The 21,674-nt window shown below is 43.3% G+C and overlaps 1 protein-coding gene and 1 long non-coding RNA gene across 2 annotated transcripts; both read right to left on the bottom strand.

Moving 5' to 3' along the window:
- Positions 1-11,334: 11,334 nt before the first annotated feature.
- LOC106583926 (transmembrane protein 11, mitochondrial) lies at positions 11,335-13,839 on the bottom strand. The gene is made up of 2 exons (XM_014168598.3): positions 13,726-13,839; positions 11,335-12,302 (listed from the first exon to the last, which is right to left on the bottom strand). The coding sequence occupies exons 1-2, from the start codon at positions 13,770-13,772 to the stop codon at positions 11,786-11,788; spliced, it is 564 nt and encodes a 187-aa protein (XP_014024073.1). The 5' UTR covers positions 13,773-13,839; the 3' UTR covers positions 11,335-11,785.
- Positions 13,840-16,194: 2,355 nt separating this feature from the next.
- LOC145862976 (uncharacterized) lies at positions 16,195-21,377 on the bottom strand. The gene is made up of 2 exons (XR_014382274.1): positions 18,610-21,377; positions 16,195-18,161 (listed from the first exon to the last, which is right to left on the bottom strand). It is a non-coding gene; the product is annotated as an uncharacterized LOC145862976 (long non-coding RNA).
- Between the last annotated feature and the right edge of the window lie 297 nt (positions 21,378-21,674).

Genomic DNA, 21,674 nt, shown 5'->3' on the forward strand with positions numbered 1-21,674 from the left:
GCTCAGCAAGGAAGAAGCCACGGCTCCAAAACTGAACATAAAATCACAACGGAAGGAAGTGGGTCCGTAATGACCCAAGCTATGTGGCCACTACCAATGTAAACTAGCTAATATTGAGACCTAAAAGTAAACTGGTCAAAAGTATATCAGCAGGGGGGAAAAAAATTATGTACGTGTGAGAGGGGCATATTAACTAGTCAAAAGTCACAAAACGAGCGGTAACTCATATATGTGTGAAACCTAATAATCTATTGTATAAATAGATATATTAACTGAGTGGATGTATTCATTCATGTGAAGACCAATACTGGGTCATGCATTTGACAGACCAATACCTCACTAGGCTTCTTCTCTCTAAACTGAGATATCCCTTTCTCTAAACAAGGTTCTGGGGCTACTGCCAAATTGATCCTCACTATCAGTATCTGCAATCAGTCACAGAAATGTATTAATAGAAAAGCACCAACATAACATTTTCTATCACACTACTCAAACTGTCCCCTGCAGAGAGGGACTATGACATCGGCAACCGTGAGCTCTTGGCGGTGAAGTTGGCATTAGAGGAGTGGAGACGGTGCCAAGGACTCATTTCTCATCCTCACCGACCATCAGAACCTGGAGTACATACGGACAGCGAGGCGGCTGAACCCGTGCCAAGCAAGTAGCCTTTTCTTCAATAGATTTGAGTTCACCTTGTAATATCATCCAGGTTCAAAGAACATCAAAGCCGATGCCCTGTCCCGTCTCTACGATTCGGGAGAGGTTCCTGTCCTGAGTGCACTCATCATTCTGCCTTCCCGAGTCGTTGCCACCATGCTTCGGGACGTAGATGTGAACATACGCAAGGCTCTGGAGAGGGAACCCACGCCTGCTACCTGTCCTCCAGAGCACACCAACATTCCCACTGGGATAAGGGGTTGGCTGTTGACCTGGGCGCACACATCTCTCGTCGTGGCCCCTAATTCACGTCAGGGGTATGAAATACCGGATACCGGCATCAGTCCAATGGGCAGGTGGAGAGGATGAACCAGGAGCTGGGGAGGTTCCTTAGCAGTCCCTTCCAGGACCTGAAGGGGGAGTGGGCCTGGTTCCTTCCCTGGGCGTAGTACGACCAGAATTCACTGCGTCACTCCTCCACTGGGCTGACCCCCTTCCAGTGTGTCCTAGGATATCAGCCAGCCCTGGCTCCGTGGACCCCGAGCCAGACTGAAGCTCCTGCAGTGGACGAGTGGTTCAGGTGCGCAGAGGAGGTTTGGAACGATGCCCATGTGAGGCTCCAGTGCACCGTCCGCCACTCCAGTGAGGTTCCCGTTTTCCATTCTGGTGATCGCATCTGGCTCTCCACCAGGAGCCTCCCACTCTGCCCACCCTGTAGGAAGCTGAGCCCCTGGATTGTGTAGGAGGAAACACCATAGAACTGGCAACCATGTCAGCATGCATGCGCCCAGGTCTGTAGTGACCCCACTAGCACTGCCTTACACCACTGCGCCACTCGGGAGGCCCCAGTCTCCCTTTATTTAGCCCTCAGTAGCCTCAGGTCTTCAGGCAGTATTAGTTTTGTTTACGTTCAATACACTACTCCAGTTTGATTATCTTAATTTTTGTTATTATTAAACTCACCTTCTGCACTTGTTTCCTGACTCCCTGCTTATATGTTACAAATATCCTCTTCTATCTCTTTTGTAGTGGAGATGAATGATGATAAACTTTGATGACAAGGCCTTCCTCTTGGTGAGTATTTAATTTCTAACCCTTAGAGCAGGGGTTCCCAAATGTTTTTACTCGTGGCCCCTCTTCCAGCATTGGTGAACATCCCGCTTAGAATTCCGTGGCATTATTTTATAAAATTAAGAATACAATTGAACATGGCTGTATATTTTCTCCAAATGATTTCCAAAGGAGTGGCACACGCACTATTCTGTGTTGAGCGGTTAATCTTCAGGCTAGGGTCTATTTTTCTCAACTTCCTGTCTGACTGACGTGCCCAAAGTAAACTGCCTGTTACTCAGGCCCAGAAGCCAGGATATGCATATAATTGGTACCATTCGATAGAAAACACTTTGAAGTTTGTAGAACTGTTAAAATAATGTATGAGTCTAACACACAATTGATATGGTAGGAGAAAATCCAATGAAAAACCAACCGGAATAAAAAAAAAAAAATGTTGAGCCCATGCTCTTTCAATTGAAAGCTATGAGTCCTATGCAATTCCAGCTCCCAGATTGCAATTCCTATGGTTTCAACTAGATGTAAAGAGTCTTTGTTCAAGGTTTCAGGCTTGTTTCTTCCCAAACAAGGAAGAATTTTGAGTTTTGGTACAGGGAGCCAGAGTTGGAAATCAGTCTGTGCGCGCGATGAAGAGGACATGCACTTGGTAATTTAGCTTTTCTATTGAACATACTTCTTTCCATATGAAATATTATAGTTTAATTACATTTAAGGGTACCTGAGGATTAAATAGAAACGTATTTTGACTTGCTTTAAAGTTTAGCGGTATCTTTTTGGATTCCTTTCTCTGCACGTTGAACGAGTGGATTACTCAAATCGATGGCGCCAACTAAACAGACTTTTTGGGATATAAAGAAGGATTTTATCTAACAAAACAACCATGCATGTTGTAGCTGGGACCCTTGGGATTGCAAATCAGAGGAAGATTTTCAAAAAGTGAATATTTAATCGCTATTTGGGATTTTACGAAGCCTGTGCCGGTTGAAAAATATTTTGATGTGGGGCGCTGTCCTCAAACAATCGCATGGCATGCTTTCGCTGTAAAGCCTATTGTAAATCGGGACAATGCAGTTAGATTAACAAGAATTTAAGCTTTTAACAGATATAAGACACTTGTATGTACCTAGATGTTTAAAATCCATAATTTTTATGATTATTTATTTGAATTGCGCGCCCTCCAATTTCACCGGAAGTTGTCGACAGGTGTCCGTCCCGCTGACGGGACGCCTAGCCTTAAGTTCTCCTATATGCTTAATTTAGAGTTATTTATGCAACTTTAGTTGTAATAAACGTTTGGCTATACGTTTCGATTTTTAATACATTTTAAGGCTGCATGATGCAGCTCTAATGATGATTTGAAAAAAAGGTGCATGAAAGGCATGAGCTCTGCATTGTTTCGTATGCAGGCTGCACACACTTCATCAGTCTCTCATTCACAATTTGACAAGCACTTGCTAATATTCTCACCAGGCCTTGAATTTCCCGGCGGCATCCCCTTTGTATGGCCGTAACGCCCCATAAGAAGTCCATGCCTTTTGCAGCCAAAGTGGCCGTTGTGCCCATGGGCTGAATATAATAATTATAATTCCCTTCTCCCAGCAGCCTTGCGCCAAAGCACCTCTCACTCACATGGCTCTCTCAGATATCTCAATTCTTATTAGCCAATGCACTTCATGTGATCGGGTCCTTCTCACAGGTATCTCAACTCTGAAGTAGGCTACAAGTGAATACAGACACAATGGGGATGCAACTGCATGCGTCCCTTATCGAATTCCGAGGCGCATAATTGAAGATGTTAGAACTGTCCACATTTAATTTGTCAGCCACCTTGATGAGTAGGCCTAACCAACATCAAAAGCACTAGCCTATGTCAATCTACTATTCCCCATAGTACAAGAGTTGACCTATTCTATCTAACAGCTTGTCTTTCTGTGCAATAAATAAATATTCCAAACATACTTTACGGGATGCGATAGATCCCAAATCAATACCACTCACATAAAAAAAAGTTTTTAAAGCAATGAGGCTCATGCAACAGTTAAGAACATTTAAATTAAAATGTTGATAAACTATTAGGCTATTTCTTTACATTATAAGCGCAGCATTGCGCACACAGCAGTAGGCTTTATGAGCGAATGCTCTAAAATGCAATCAATTAGCGGGAAAACACTGTTTTCAAAAGTGACCAAATTCGATTATTCATGTAATGCTTTATTATAAAGGTGCATTTCATCTTCCCCAAACTTTAAACTCACGTGCCACCTATGTATGCCAGTTAAGCTCTACACAGGTTGTAAAGCGGATTAAAGAGGGACCAATCAGCTTAAATCCAATAGTTTGGACATACACAATTTTCTGTAAATGGTTTCGCAGTAAAAATGGGGTCCATTCTATGCAGATGGGATAATGGGACAATTTGGAGCAATGGCAGTCGGTGCAGTTTAAGATGAGGGAGGACACTTTTTTTTTTTTTTTTTGAATGGTCTTATTTCTATTACATTACATTACATTTAAGTCATTTAGCAGACGCTCTTATCCAGAGCGACTTACAAATTGGTGCATTCACCTTATGATATCCAGTGGAACAACCACTTTACAATAGTGCATCTAAATCTTTTAAGGGGGGGGGGGGTTAGAAGGATTACTTTATCCTATCCTAGGTATTCCTTAAAGAGGTGGGGTTTCAGGTGTCTCCGGAAGGTGGTGATTGACTCCGCTGTCCTGGCGTCGTGAGGGAGCTTGTTCCACCATTGGGGTGCCAGAGCAGCGAACAGTTTTGACTGGGCTGAGCGGGAACTGTGCTTCCTCAGAGGTAGGGGGGCCAGCAGGCCAGAGGTGGATGAACGCAGTGCCCTTGTTTGGGTGTAGGGCCTGATCAGAGCCTGAAGGTATGGAGGTGCCGTTCCCTTCACAGCTCCGTAGGCAATCACCATGGTCTTGTAGCGGATGCGAGCTTCAACTGGAAGCCAGTGGAGAGAGCGGGGTGACGTGAGAGAACTTGGGAAGGTTGAACACCAGACGGGCTGCGGCGTTCTGGATGAGTTGTAGGGGTTTAATGGCACAGGCAGGGAGCCCAGCCAACAGCGAGTTGCAGTAATCCAGACGGGAGATGACAAGCGTGGGCCGCACCGGAGATGCCCAACCCGGAGAGGGTGGAGAGGAGGATCTGATGGTTCACAGTATCAAAGGCAGCAGATAGGTCTAGAAGGATGAGAGCAGAGGAGAGAGAGTTAGCTTTAGCAGTGCGGAGAGCCTCCGTGACACAGAGAAGAGCAGTCTCAGTAGAATGCCCAGCCTTGAAACCTGACTGATTAGGATCAAGAAGGTCATTCTGAGAGAGATAGCAGGAGAGCTGGCCAAGGACGGCACGTTCAAGAGTTTGAGAGAAAAGAAAGAAAGGATACTGGTCTGTAGTCGTTGACATCGGAGGGATCGAGTGTAGGTTTTTTCAGAAGGGGTGCAACTCTCGCTCTCTTGAAGACGGAAGGGATGTAGCCAGCGGTCAAGGATGAGTTGATGAGCGAGGTGAGGTAGGGGAGAAGGTCTACGGAAATGGTCTGGAGAAGAGAGGAGGGGATAGGGTCAAGTGGGCAGGTTGTTGGGCGGCCGGCCGTCACAAGACGCGAGATTTCATCTGGAGAGAGAGGGGAGAAAGAGGTCAAAGCACAGGGTAGGGCAGTGTGAGCAGGACCAGCGGTGTCGTTTGACTTAGCAAACGAGGATCAGATATCGTCAACCTTCTTTTCAAAATGGTTGACGAAGTCATCCGCAGAGAGGGAGGAGGGGGGGAGGGGGAGGAGGATAAGGTAGCAAAGAGCTTCCTAGGGTTAGAGACAGATGCTTGGAATTTAGAGTGGTAGAAAGTGGCTTTAGCAGCAGAGACAGAAGAGGAGAATGTAGAGAGGAGGGAGTGAAAGGATGCCAGGTCCGCAGGGAGGCGAGTTTTCCTCCATTTCCGCTCGGCTGCCCGGAGCCCTGTTCTGTGAGCTCGTAGTGAGTCGTCGAGCCACGGAGCAGGAGGGGAGGACCGAGCCGGCCTGGAGGATAGGGGACAGAGAAAATCAAAGGATGCAGAAAGGGAGGAGAGGAGGGTTGAGGAGGCAGAATCAGGAGATAGGTTGGAGAAGGTTTGAGCAGAGGGAAGAGATGATAGGATGGAAGAGGAGAGAGTAGCGGGAGAGAGAGAGCGAAGGTTGGGACGGCGCAATACCATCCGAGTAGGGGCAGAGTGAGAAGTGTTGGATGAGAGCAAGAGGGAAAAGGATACAAGGTAGTGGTCGGAGATTTGGAGGGGAGTTGCAATGAGATTAGTGGAAGAACAGCATCTAGTAAAGATGAGGTCAAGCGTATTGCCTGCCTTGTGAGTAGGGGGGAAGGTGAGAGGGTGAGGTCAAAAGAGGAGAGGAGTGGAAAGAAGGAGGCAGAGAGGAATGAGTCAAAGGTAGACGTGGGGAGGTTAAAGTCACCCAGAACTGTGAGAGGTGAGCCATCTTCAGGAAAGGAACTTATCAAGGCGTCAAGCTCATTGATGAACTCTCCAAGGGAACCTGGAGGGCGATAAATGATAAGGATGTTAAGCTTGAAAGGGCTGGTAACTGTGACAGCATGGAATTCAAATGAGGAGATAGACAGATGGGTCAGGGGAGAAAGAGAGAATGTCCACTTGGGAGAGATGAGGATTCCAGTGCCACCACCCCGCTGGCTCGATGCTCTAGGGGTATGCGAGAACACGTGGGCAGACGAAGAGAGAGCAGTAGGAGTAGCAGTGTTATCTGTGGTAATCCATGTTTCCGTCAGCGCCAGGAAGTCTAGGGACTGGAGGGTAGCATAGGCTGAGATGAACTCAGCCTTGTTGGCTGCAGACCGGCAGTTCCAGAGGCTGCCGGAGACCTGGAACTCCACGTATTACAGCATATTGGATGACTGTCATTCTCATTCCATTCACCCAGTTCAATGTAACATCGATAAGTTTAGTCTACTACATGGTTAGAGCGTTGGGCCATTAACCGAAAGGTTGCTAGATCGAATCCCCGAGGTGACGAACAAGGCAGTTAACCCACTGTTCATAGGGCGTCAATGTAACTAACAATTTGTTCTTAACTGACTTGCCTAGTTAAATAAAGTAAATACTTGAATTTTCCCTATACCCATCATGAGGTTTCTAAACCTAGCCTATGAATGAAAGTTTATAAAATACATTTCTCACGACCTGTGAACCTAAGTAATCAAGGTGACAGACAGTGATATATTCAATGCCGCCTTGCACACTCTTGCCTGCATCGAGATGATCTAGGGTGTAATCATTAGTCCAACAGTTGCAAATGAACGTTTCTATTGGACAAATTCAGGTATGTTTATCCCCGTTTCGTTTAAGAATTTTTTTTCCAACAGAGTCGGCATTATGATTACATTAACATTACATTTTAGTCATTTAGCAGACGCTCTTATCCAGAGCGACTTACAGTAGATTATCCCCCTGAAACACAGTTCACTTTCATAGCAGCCACATACAAACAGCATGCTCGCATAACACCTTTTCCCTTCGATTGTGGACTTCAGTGCACAACATATCAGCTGTCTGTGACCAGGCGGAAAAAAAAACTTTCCAAGCCAAACCTTCATTTCATAAGCGCTACACCATATTAGCAAACGTCATAGTCAACATAGTTACTAGAACTAACGCTACAAATCATGCAGTACAGTGTACTGTCAGCAAGCAGTTACACCGGTGGGCCCCGGTGGCAATAAATTTATAAAACCAAAAAAGATTACCTTGACTTTGAAGAGTTCCAGTGTTGGATAGCCATAGCCAGCTAGCTAACATAGCACCCCTCTGAGTAAGCTAAACTAGGTGAAAGTGCAAAAAATAGAACAATAGCTAGCCCTCTCTCGCTTCTTCCTTTTTGAAGAAATTCATTTGTTCAAAACTATTCAACTATTGTCTTTCGCTCTCTGAGTCAATTACTCACCACATTGTATGCACTGTAGTGCTAGCTAGCTGTAGCTTATGCTTTCAGTAGTAGATTAATTCTCTCATCCTTTGATTGGGTGGACAACATTTCAGAGCTCTGATAGGTTGGAGAACGTCCTCCAGAAGTTGTCATGATGACTGTGTACTTCCATGGAAGGGCGTGAGAACCATTAGCCTCCTAGGTTTTGTATTTAAGTCAATGTACCTAGCTGGTGGACAGAAACTAGCTGCCCTCCGGCTACACCATGGTACTACCCTACAAAGTGCTGCTGAGGCTATTGTAGAACTTAATTGCAAAACAGTGCGTTTTATTAATCAATTATTTTGTGAAATATATTTATAGTTTTATCTAAAAAGGATAACTTTAATGTTTCACAATTTATGAAATTCAGTGAGGAGGATGGTCCTCCACTGATTCGGAGTACAACGCATTTCTCATCCCATGTTTGAGGTAAGTTTTCAGCCGGCTCCTAAATTAGGGCGTTTTCACATAAAATGTGTACCCTGGTTCGGTTACCTGGAGCATTTGTAAGAATTCTACACAATACGTTTTGCTTTCATAAGACCTGAAAACAGTTTGAGTGCGATTAGCAAAACACACATTCTACATCATGTTAGGGAGCTAGCTTGTTTACACAAGCAAAAAAGTTTCACGCGACTCGCGCTGCTGTGTCACAATACCTGGTACTCTGGTCCTGAATCTTGCACCCGCTACTCACGCAGGTCCAGGATTCGTTTCAGTCTGGGTTCGTTTGCGCTTCACACATGTTTTATAGTGCGAATCGACACCAGTGCAGCTGTAAGCAAGCGGATCTGCTGGCTAAATAGAAACAAACACACACACTAACAAGTGACAGCTGCTGTTATGCCCCCGACCGTATACAATGACACAGTTTGGACTTCTAGCTAGTTTACTTTGCAACAAGGCAGAACCCTCACATTAAATACAGAAGAATCAGTCACTAACTACATCAGTTGCTAAATTATTTGAAATATTCCACAACCGAGCCACCATACTAAAATATGAGCCTAGCTAGTACTGCAGCTAATGACAGATGGCTAATAATAAGCTCAACATGACTAACCAAAGTGCAGCAAATATGTTGCTATGCCGAATGAGTTGACACACCTGAACCTGACCGTGTGAATCGTCGTCCACATACAAAGGTTTATTATGATAGATGATCTTGGTCCCCGACGTGGTAAGCAGCAGGAGTTTCTCCGCCACAGGTGCGGGACGCCTCACGTAGGCTGTCAAACAGTGGGTGCGCATTATTTCTAACCCGGGTTATCCCGTTTTTTAACAGGTGGAAACAGGTTGTATTCCTTTAGTTTACAATAATCAACTCCACACATATTTATCTGCCACAGCCACACCAAAGATGATGGATATACTGACAAGACACAGGTCTCTCCGCCTTAACAATGGTAGTCGTTATCCACGAAGCGGAACAGCAGGCTGTCCTTTCTCATTATACATCTCATTATTGTAATCCTGTTTTGAATATTCAATGAGGGTTATTGACGTCAACCGCCTGTATGCTACTACTAGCCTCATGTCATGAATATGCGTAGCCATTTCAGACAACTCTAAGAAAAAAAACTTTATCTAAGTTGCAGGGAAGTCACGTTTACTACTTATATCAATACACTCGTAACAACTTAAGCATTACGAAACGTATATTTGATCAAATAAGCCATTCATTTTTCTGTTGACCAAATTCGACACTCATTGACCTCCATACAAAAACTCCTTGCTTGGTGTGCGAAACAATGGAAATACGCCACCTGCTGGAGGGAGACAGATTTCCCACCGACTTGGGCCTCTCTTCTCTGGTATCACACGACTCAAATTCATATCAAGATGATCCAAAGCTGGAGGTAATAATCTAGCACAATTACTAGAAAAAACATGGATGGGCATTGTTCAGTTTGTATAATATTTTGCAAAGCAGAAACGTGAAAGAAAACACAGGCTAACGGGGTGTTGCCCTGTACTGATGATAGCCAAATACTTGGTCGGCTGGTTACATTTCCAATGCAGTCATAATCAACACTTGCAAACCATTTCAAGCATTGCAAAGAATGACAATTTGGCCCCCATCAAGCTGCAAAACCTGACAATTTCAAATAATATTCCAAAAACTAAATACAATTGGTTAAAAACACATTAATATTGCTCTCTCAGTGAAATTTCCAAAGGCCTACAACAGCTTGTTAATTTACTAGTGAGACATTAAAAAAAATAAACTAAGAATGACCATTTTCTTGTAACCCGGACAGGTCGCTTTACATGTTGTATTTTACATAGCAAACAACCTGATTTTAAGATTAAAAAACACCACAAGACTACTGGCACCATTTGGGAATCAGATCCATATACACCAAGCATCCTCAAATGGCAGCTTCATTAAATAGTACCCGCAAAACACCCGTTTCAACGTCAACAGTCAAGAGGCAACTCGGGGATGCTGGCCTTCTAGGCAGTGTAAATTAAAAACAAATTTTAAAAAAACATATGGCCAATAAAAAAAGATTAAGATGGGCAAAAGAAGGCCAGCATCCCAGAGTCGCCTCTTCACTGTTGACGTTGAGACTGGTGTTTTGCGGGTACTATTTAATGAAGCTGCCAGTTGAGGACTTGTGAGGCATCTGTTTCTCAAACCAGACACTAATGTACTTGTCCTCTTGCTCAGTTATGCACCGGGGCCTCCCACTCTTTCTATTCTGGTTAGAGAGTTTGCGCTGTTCTGTGAAGGTACACAGCATCGTACGAGATCTTCAGTTTCTTGGCAATTTCTCACATGGAATAGCCTTCATTTCTCAGAGTTTCAGAAAAAAGTCCTTTGTTTCTGGCCATTTTGAGCCTGTAATCAAACCCACAAATGCTGATGCTCCAGATACTCCAACTAGTCGAAAGGCCAGTTTTATTGCTTCTTTTATCAGGACAACAGTTTTCAGCTGTGCTAACATAATTGCAAAAGGGTTTTCTAATGATCAATTAGCCTTTTAAAATGATAGCTAATTCAAGTTTAACACAATGTGCCATCAGAACACAGGAGTGATGGTTGCTGATAATGGGCCTCTGTACGCCTATGTAGATATTCCAGAAAAACATCTGCCGTTTACAGCTACAATAGTCATTTACAACATTAACAATGTCTACACTGTATTTCTGATAAATTTGATGTTATTTTAAAGGACATTTCTAAGTTACCTCAAACTTTTGAATGGTAGTGTATATGTCCCTTACATACACAACCCACTCACAGCAAGTCCCCATTAAGTGTAACAATCCCACAAAGAGCTCCATTTGGACAGGCTTTTTACCCATGACTGCATGTGTGTAAAGGACAAGACAGACCAACACGATGGTGGCGATTCAACATGTAGAATAGTTGAGAAATGAATAAAGGCAATAGGACTTGCTGCGTTTGTGTTGGTCTGTCTTGTCCGTAACGACTGACTGGTGAGGGATGACCAAACAAGTATGTTTAAAGGCCTTGACTTTGTCTTTGTTCCAAAGAGTGAGTAAACCTAGAAAGACAAATCTGGAAAAGGTAGTGCTATTGCCTTTGTGATTCAAGATATGGTGTAGAATTTGTTTAATGAAAAAGAAAATACAGAAAGGAGAGTTTGAAATATCCTAATGTTTAATGAAAGGGTAACGTACTGATCAGCAAGAAAGGGGCACAGTAAAACTACAAGGAATAGACAAATGTTGGTAATACTTAAGTCTGTCCATTTCAACTGCAACACGATTCAGTCTATTTATTTTTACTTAGCTACCCTTGTGCACTAACTTAGTGTATTGAGGGGTACAGGGACAGGGAAGAGGCACAAGGGTTCCATATGGATAAGTGCACTGGTGATGTCACTTACAAGTAAAGAAAATGAGAAGGTAAAAATAATTCCTTCTAGATTTAGCTATATCCCTCTGATCCATCAAACAGCCCAAAATTAAGCGCCCGCTCAAGTGGGGTGGGGGGGTTAGGGGCAAACCCTCGACTGTGCGCATGGCTTCCACTTGGCGGATTCTTTCTTTTCCCATTATATATATATTTTTTAAACCTCTTCCGAGTGTGCTCATAACGCGTAGAGTTCGTAGATCTTCTTGGCGCAGTAGGCCAGGGCGGCCAGCGCTATCGTGTTGTGGAGTCTCTTTCTGTGGATGTCGTCCCTGCGCACCAGCACCACTGGCGTGGAGGAGGTGAGTGTGTGCAGGGGCAGCTGCGAGAGTTTTTGGCTGTTGTACTCCACCTGGTACTTGCAGCAGGGATCAAACTGCCAGGAGATTCCATAGAGGGTGGAGCAAGCCACGCTGAGGGCACCAGTGGGCAGTGCTACGTAGCGCGAGTACTCGGGCGGTAGCGAGAGCGGCGTCAGGAGGCAGGCGGTGCCTGACAGCACGGCCATCTTGTGCAGGCAGTTGCCCACGGCGATCCAGCGGGCCGTCTCGTCACCAATGCGCGTGGGCTCGATCACAATGTACTTGTACTGTGCCTCCAGTGCCTGCTCCAGCTCGTACTCAAACTGGTCCTGCGCATTCTCCCCGTTGTAGATCTCGTGAACGATGTAGCAGTCCGTTGCTGCCATCACTCCCCTGTGCACAGAGAGAGGAGATTATAAATAGTAAGTAGATGGAAAAGATCATTATTTTCCAAGCTTCATAGCAATTGTGCAGCTTCGGGGCCTAAGGCAAGTGGTTGCATCTTTTTTAATGATGATGTTGAGATGTATTATCTATTTATTGCCTTACCACCCTTATCCTACCTCATTTGCACATGCTGTATTATTGATTGTATATTTGTTTATTCCATGTGTAACTGTTGTTGTATGTGTCGAACTGCTTTGCATTATCTTGGCCAGGTCGCGGTTGCAAATGAGAACTTGTTCTCAACTAGCCTACCTAGTTAAATAAAGGTGAAATAAAAAAAAATATAAAAGATGAATACCACTTGTGAAGAAATATGGGGAACTACTTTTTTAAATTGACATGTAGTCCATGACCTTGATATCAGATTACTGCACAACAACTTTTTTCAGCACAATATATGGTAAAAACAAGACACTTGTGTTACTTTGACTTGTGTTGCCTGTGCATGTTTGACATAAATAAGAGCTGTTGAATCAAAGGGAAAGCAGGGTATTTTCTCGCGTTTAAAATTCTCAGAGTTCACTAACTAGGCATCAGTCACTGTCAAGTTGCCTGTTAGTAATAAACTATGGTGTTAATGCTAACGTAGCTATGGGCAATAAACAATATGCGGGAGAAAACAAATGCAGCTATATCAAGTGGAAATAACTCACACGTGTAAAACTCGAATCCTTCACTTTGCAAACATTATGCCCCGCGCAAGAGTACTAACTAGCTCCTAACAATGTTCACACGGTTAGCTAAATAAGCCTGCGTTCGTAAATTCACCCTGGCTGAGCACACTGAGTCAGAGTCTGACACGCCAGTGCGAATTCCGAACGCACCCGTCAAGTAGCTAACTACTGTTAGCTAACGTAAACAAAACTCTGGGTTAGCGAGAATGTTGATCATTCACAACTGTTTCAACAATTCCAGTAACATCTATATTAGTTGTTGTGCTGTATTGGACGCAGCTTTGCATAACGTCAGGTCATAACGTTACATTGGTTAGCTCCACCGCTGTTTGGAAGCTTGCTGCTCTGAAAACTATCTAATACGTAAATTGCAAGCGGTGAGTAAACGTTGTGTTATACGACCGATATTTGATATGAGCTAGTATATCTACTTTGTAACGTTACGGCATGTTTTCACACTATTTTAGTTGGGTGGCTAACCTATGCAGAACTTGATTTTGAAGCTTTGATGAACAGGCTAGCAAACATGCTAATCAAAACATCACATGAGCAGTTATGGAGGAAGGAATTCGGGAAAGTGACAGCTGCATTTTGCTTTTAAAAGTCATATGTTGGAATAGTGAATGTGTGGCGTATCATAAAATAGACATTGGACACAAATAGTCGTGATATGGCAATGATTGAGTATAACTGACCTCTCCCTGTTGACTTGGACACCGCGCCTCCTTCCCAACGACGCCATCTTGGAGAACCGACACACGACTGCTGTCGACGCAGTGCAAGCTAGGATATGTAGTGTATGCGATACTTGCAACACACTGCGAGGACGACTTCATGTACTTTGTCGTACTACATTTCCCATAATTAATTTAATGCATGTAGGATGTACCACTCATTATTTACACCATGTAAATGTAGAGGTCAGTTTAATTTACTACACTAGTACCTTTTGACGTAAACTAATGCAAAATGTGCTCAACACATATGCGGTAAATGCTGCATACACAAATCATGTTCGTGTCTTGTAACAGTTGGGAGATGACCAATCGCAAGCAAGGACAACACTATGGGACTCGAGTAGGACAAACCATTCTATAGCCAGGTTGCGCAGCAGGTACATTATTCCACTTGCTATTTCCCCTTATGGGCTACACTCAGGTAGCCTAGTGGTTAGAGTGTTGGCCTAGAAACAGAAAGTTTGCTGGATCGAATCCCCGAGCTGACAAGATACAAATCTGTCCTGCCCCCTGAACAAGGCAGTTAACCCACTGTTCCCCGTTAGACCGTCATTGTAAGTAAGAATTTGTTCTTAACGCACTTGCCTAGTTAAAAATAAATAAAACACTCAAGCTTCAATGCAACTGACTGTCACACTGAAGTGGGTGTGATATTTACCTGCCTCAGGTTGGTATACTCACCCATATTGTGTCCTGTCCTCTCCAAGCTTCTCTAGTGAGCTGATCTCTGGTTTAAATCACACACACGGTGTAGACCTGTGTGTGTTGTAACCAAGCTAGTGTAAACCAAGGTAACATGTGCAATTATTTTGCCTACTCCCTGCCTCCCTTTCCAATAGATTGATTTAATAAAGTGCACATTTTAAAATGTAATCACCTTGGTATTCTGCAGCTCAGAGGTTAAGTATACTAGGAAACTTTAAATGTATAAGGCACTTGTAAATCATTGTAAATCAACATTTCAATTATTAGCTAGTTTAAAATAAGATAGACATAGAAAATAATATCAGACAGTCTGCAGACTTTATACCCATCTCTGTCAGACAGTAGGCCTACAGAGCCAACCTCTGAAGGCTGTCATTAGTTTTACTGCCTACCTGACCAGTGTGCATTATCACCTAGCAAATGGTATATCTCACCTAGGTCAAAGCCAGAGAGAATCCCTACTGCAGTTTAAGATACTCAGCAAATAAAAAATACAAAGGGTAAAACCAGTCACTTGATATTGGAATTTTGTTTTCTTCTTTCTTAAGCCATGCTTGTAAACTGTATAGACAAAATGTCACACAAGATTTGAACTGTAGTAGAACAGCCCTGAATTGGTGCTTTTACAGACAGTAGAAGATCACCCCCACTGTCAATGAAGGTTCTATGGCAATGTCTCATGTCAGATAGCAAAGCAGCTTTCTGTACAGTAGCATTTTAAGGTGAAATGTAGGACTACTGAAGAGTGGTCGTCCTGATGAACATGGGGACAGTCTTAGGCAGCATAGAGGGAAGCTCCTCACTAGCCCACAACAGGCTGACTGCATATAGGGTATATAGCCCACAAGTTGATGGTCTAAAGTAAACCAAGTGTGGCCAACCCTCCTCCTGGAGAGCTATTGGATGTGCACACTATTGCGCCAACCCTGCTCTAACACACCTGCTTCAGCTAATCAAGGTCCTGATGAACAGCTGTTTTTTGTCTTTCCGGTTTTGACAAGAGGACAAACATTGAAACTAAAGACCTGACTGATCAGGGTTGCATTTCACTCCAGAAAGCTTTTCCCTTCCAAGTGTCATTGTTCACTCCTCTTCAAGGACCAGCCAAGACAGGATAGATGAAAGCAATACGGCCGAAGCGTGATGGAGACATTGCTTCTTACAGTACAAAAAACAAGAATCCTGCATACAGTAGTCTTGCCAATGTATAGATAAGACAGCCTTGGGGGCAGAAAGACTCTGCAACATTCCTTTATTTTTACACAAACGTCAATGCCCATGGACAGGCCGCGAGTAATGACAATGGCACTCGGACACTTCCTCTCCAACAGGGAGTCTTTATGTCCGTAGAGATAGGGATAGCTCTATTATAGTTGCCCTCTCCCTTACCACCCCCCAAAAAACAGAGCACAAAGCCCTCCAAACCAAAAGCATGAGCCCATGCTTTCTACCTCAGTCTCTCTCCGCTCCTCTCTGTCATGGGGTCACATTGGGTGGATGTGCTCCAGGTGTTGAGGTTGGGGATTCTCTGACTTATTTCTAGATGTACCAGCAGGTCAGGTGAGCCTTCAGATCCTCTTCCACCGCAAAATCCATGGCACCTGCAGAACATTGCCATTTAATGTAGGAATTGTTTTGTAGCTTGAGTTTAGAAAGTCATTGTCTTTGTCACTGGTTTTATTTTAATACATGCACTAACCAGGGACTGCAGATGAAAGGTGAGACACTTGCTTTATTAAATTTTATTTGATATAAAGATTTGAAAACAGTAACATTCCGGTCTACACAGATCGTCAAACAAAACATGTTTTAATTTCCTTCTTCCTCTTATCTCTACCATAACTGCTCCCTTGATATTACCCACTGAGCTGAGCTCATCTGGCAAAGCACTGAATAAACAGGCCAATGCTTGGATTTCCAGAATTACAAGCAACGTTCATATTGCCAGGCAGCTGTTTAAAAAGAGAACTAGATGGGAAAGAGTCCAAACTGTCCAATAAAAGCAGTTTATCGGCTTGCCAGCTTAGGAAACTATTTACTATCTCTTACTGGGTTAAAGATGTACAAAGACTTCTCTCCATACATAGAGTGAGCTGAGCAGCTCCAGATTGCAAGAGGGTCCTCCTGCAGAATTGTGATATTGCAAATATTGGGTAACATTAGGGGTTGTTTCTGGACAAGGCCATGGGCTCCATTTTTTTATATAACCAGGTAGGCTAGTTGAGAACAAGTTCTTATTTGCAACTCCGGCCTGACCAAGATAAAGCATAGCAATTCGACACATACAACAACACAGAGTTACACATGGAATAAACAAAACAATAATACAGTAGAACAAAAGAAAACAAAGTCTATATACAGTGAGTGCAAATGAGGTAAGTTAAGGCAATAAATAGGCCATGGTGGCGAAGTAATTAGAATATAGCAATTAAACACTGGAATGGTAGATGTGCAGAAGATGAATGTGCAAGTAGAGATACTGGGGTGCAAAGGAGCAAGATAAATAAATACAGTATAGGGATGAGGTAGATAGATGAGCTGTTTACAGATGGGCTATGTACAGGTGCAGTGATCTGTGAGCTGCTCTGACAGCTGGTGCTTAAAGCTAGTGAGGGAGATATGAGTCTCCAGCTTCAGAGATTTTTGCAGTTTGTTCCAGTCATTGGCAGCAGAGAACTGGAAGGAAAGACGACCAAAGGAGGAATTGGCTTTGGCGGTGACCAGTGAGATATACCTGCTGGAGCGCGTGCTACGAGTGGGTGCTGCTATGATGACCAGTGAGCTGAGATAAGGCGGGGCTTTACCTAGCAGAGACTTGTAGATAACCTGTAGCCAGTGGGTTTGGCGACGAGAATGAAGCGAGGGCCACCCAACGAGAGTGTACAGGTCGCAATGGTGGGTAGTGTATGGGGCTTTGGTGACAAAACGGACGGCACTGTGATAGACTGCATCCAATTTGTTGAGTAGAGTGTTGGAGGCTATTTTATGGATGACATCACCAAAGTCGGGGATCGGTAGGATGGTCAGTTTTACGAGGGTATGTTTGGCAGCATGAGTGAAGGATGCTTTGTTGCGATATAGGTAGCCGATTCTAGATTTAATTTTGGATTGGAGATGCTTAATGTGAGTCTGGAAGGAGAGTTTACAGTCTAACCAGACACCCAGGTATTTGTAGTTGTCCACGTAGTCTAAGTCAGAGCCGTCCAGAGTAGTGATGCTGGACGGGCGAGCAGTGATCAATTGAATAGCATGCATTTAGTTTTACTTGCGTTTAAGAGCAGTTGGAGGCCACGGAAGGAGAGTTGTATGGCATTGAAGCTCGCCTGGAGGTTAGTTAACACAGTGTCCAAAGAGGGGCCAGAAGTATACAGAATGGTGTAGTCTGCGTAGAGGTGGATCAGAGAATCACCAGCAGCAAGAGCAACTATGCCTAACTACTAATACTGAGACCTTTGGACTCCCATCGCTTATCTGAAAGGCCCAGATAAATATAAAAAAGATCTTGGGATATAATAGGAGTGAGGGTGTAGTGTCTATTTTGGCATTGGGCCACGGTTCCACTCCATATTGTCAGACAGTCGAACCTTGGTAATGCCTCTCCCTCTGTAGACGTCTGGAACATCCGTATGCTGCAGGTCCAGTCTTCTTCCCGACATACTCATACAAGAGGACCGCACAGTCATGAGAGCCTGGGACCAAAGGGATAAGGGTTTATTTAGAAGGGTGCAATCTTTCAGAATAGAAACTTAAAGACAATGTAACACATTATTTATATGCTAAGTAAGTTGGCATGACTTACTTGTGCATGCACATAAACTAGCAAACTGAGAAGAACAACATTTTAGATGCGTGACAGCAAAAGCATTCAATTCACCCGTTCAATGCCAGAAAGCTAACAATTAGCCTCGTTGGCTAACGCAAAAAAAATATTTGGCTATGCTACTTGAGTTCTAGTTAGTAGCCTTTTGTCCGTTTGTTTACTAACAACGACCATTAGAAAAGGAGATTACTTTTTCCTATCTAAATTACAGTTCGAATGCAGAGGTAAACTAGCGCAAAAGATTATGAAAACGTTGGTTAGCTAACTAGCTTAACCACACTCTTTGGTAAACAGCTGTTAAAAGGGAAAACACGTACGATTTCGCGTAGCTTACGTTACCATTTAGTCGTATGGTAAACTGTCGCTTTTCATCGCGTTCTACTGTTATCGGAGTGTTGATTTCGGTGACATTCATGCGTAGCCATGGTCTTTCGCCAAAACGTATTTGATTGAGGTGAAATGGATCTCAAAGCGATTAAATCACAGCCACCTCAAACTCAGAAAAATCTATATCCAGCAAAACACTCAATCATCCGCCTAGGAAGTCTACTGTAGATCACATGGTCTGAGCGGACCAATGATTCTTGATTTGAGAATGGCCGCGTTCCAGGCCGCCTACATTGTAGTTCAATCGCGCATAATCTGTTTATCTTGTCATCAATTATCAGTTAATGTATCACAAATTCATGGGGTTCATTCAATCAAGGTTAAACACTTGGTTTACTACCACATTTGCAGAGATCTGACAGACACACGAGAAGAGCTTACCAAGAAAAACTTCAGTAAGGACTAATTCGAGGCCGAAAGGAATTGGAGCCCTCAACAACAAAAAAAGCAGAGGATCAAGGCACTCTTCATATAATTAATTAAAATGCATTTATTTGTATGGCATGTTCAATGGAAACAAAGTTTAAAAGCTCTGATGTGTTTCGTCTGCATGGCCTTTGTCAGGGAGTACAAAGAAATTATAATACAATGTCCTCTTTTGAACAGCTTTTTCCAATCAGCCCTGATTTGAAGAGGGAGTAGTTACAGCATTCATTGGACAACACCTAGTAAGCAATACTATACACATTAAAAAGTGAAATACTGTAGATATCAAAAATGCAACTCCAAGCTAGAAGCATCAGAACCCCTAGAAAGATTGTTCCAGCCTTGAATATGACTGGGCAAAGTGCCAAGAATAGGAGAGGCATCTATTCCATAGTACCCTAAAACACAGAAAACATGGACAACAACAGTCTAAACATAGCTGAGGGTAATAGAGCAAAAATGTCCACTAGATGACATCAAATAGACCTATCACAACCCTACAGGAAAGGTGAGAAATCCATATCTTCATTTAAACCAGGGTATTTAGTGGCCTGTAGTTTGTAAATCCCAAAACTTTCCCTTTGGTTTAGCTGTTTAAGACATTCCCCTTTTCTAATTGAGGCCAGATCATGATCAATACCCATAGCTTGTAAGGAGGCAGGGTTGCCATGGTGTAAGGACTTGTAGTGCCTTGCCATGGGGTAGTCTTCATTGCCTACCCGTATGGCGTACCTGTGTTCCGCTAAGCGGTCTTGAAGTCGTATTTTTGTCTGTCCAATGTAAAACACTTTGCACTGTGGATATTTCTATGAGTGGTTTTGCAGTTAAATAAATGCTTGACTTGATACTCCATTTTAGAAGCTGTGTCAACAAAAAACCTTTTCTGTGCAATATTTCTGCAATGGTTGCACTGGTTGCATTTTAAAGAGCCTTTGGGTTTGTGGTCTAGCCACCAGGAAGATAGCTGTGAACTAATTTGTAATTTAGGGTAGGACATCTCTTAAAGCTTATGACTGGTGGCTCTGGGAAGACTTGGCGTTGTAGCGTATCACTTTGGATGATTCCCCAATTATTTTTAATGATTATTTTAATGTTCTCTGCTTCAGTGCTGTATTTTGTAACAAAGTATACTCTCTCTGATGCATCATGAGGCACTCCCCTTCGCAACAAGTTCTCTCTGTCTAGTCGTCCAGCCCTTATACCTGCATCTTTCAGGACCTGAGCACTGTAGCCCCGATTCAAGAAGGGATTCTCCAATACAGCAGATTTGACACTGTAGTCTGTTTCCTGATCGCAAATTCTGCAGACTCTTTGGAATTGGCCATAGATTTTCACCCCAAAAGGCTAAAAGAGAATGTCTGCCCTCAAAATGGTATTCAATCAATCAAATGTATTTAAATAGCCCTTCTTAAATCAGTTGATGTCACAAAGTGCTTTACAGAAACCCAGCTTAAAACCCCAAACAGCAAGCAATGCAGGTGTAGAAGCACGGTGGCTAGGGAAAACTCTCTAGAAAGGCCAGAACCTTGGAAGAAACCTAGAGAGGAACCATCTGTAGGCTTCCTAAAGATTGATGTGTGCAAACTACCTTTGCCATTTTTACTGCCTGGGGGGTTTTCAAGATTCTTGTGGACTTTTGGAAGAAGATAAAAAAATTAAATAAAAGAAGCCATATGCGGACTGTCATTGAAAATACATTTGAACTCATTGTCTGAAATGTAGCCATTCTCCTTAGCTTCTGTGAGGATACCTTTCAATTCAGTGTTTAGGTCCTCTGTAGGTTGAAGGTAAAAGATTGGTAGAATTCATCATTGTCTAATTGACGGTAGGCTTCTGTCACATATTTGTCTTTACTCCACACTACTGTAGCGCCACCCTTGTCTGCTTTTTTAACCATAATCCGTCCATTTTTGGACAATGATTCAACTGCATCTCTCTCTGTCTTAGAAAGGTTACGTTGTGTTTGGTTAGAGTCAATTTTACCCTTAAACAGATTCTCAACATCAAATTTCACCTTCTTGGCAAATGTATTTAGTGTGGCATTCTGGATAATGGGACAAAAGGTGGATTTGGGCTTAAAAGGTGTTTTTGAGGGCACAGAAACTGCCTGACCTGAAACACTGGTGTCTGTAAGTATCTTAATTTTCTTCTTCAGATAGTGTTACAGTTCATCTTCTCAACGGCACATATGTAACTCATGCCTTTCACCATTGATGGCCCTTGATAATGTCCCAATTTCAATATCTGGGGGATAATCCCAAGCACACAAATCTGTCACCTGAGCTGTCATACTGTACAGTCCATTCTGTCTGGTCCTTTTTCCCACCAGCACACCAGCAGCATGAGCGAAGTTTGGATGTGATCTCTCTCCATGCTCACTCCACATGCACGGTCTCAAGACTCATGCCGCACTCCTGCCGCTCGTACACAGGTTGCTGGCTTGGATTCAGATCACAGGTAGGAGTGGTGAAAGATGAGGTCGTAGTGAACGCTTTTTTTTTCTTCAAAAACAACAACAGCAATGTGTGTGTTAAAACGTAGGGCAAAAAAACAAAGAAATGGCCAGACC

Source organism: Salmo salar, chromosome 23 (assembly GCF_965601325.2).
Source record: "Salmo salar chromosome 23, fSalSal1, whole genome shotgun sequence".
NCBI classification, from domain to species: domain Eukaryota; kingdom Metazoa; phylum Chordata; class Actinopteri; order Salmoniformes; family Salmonidae; genus Salmo; species Salmo salar.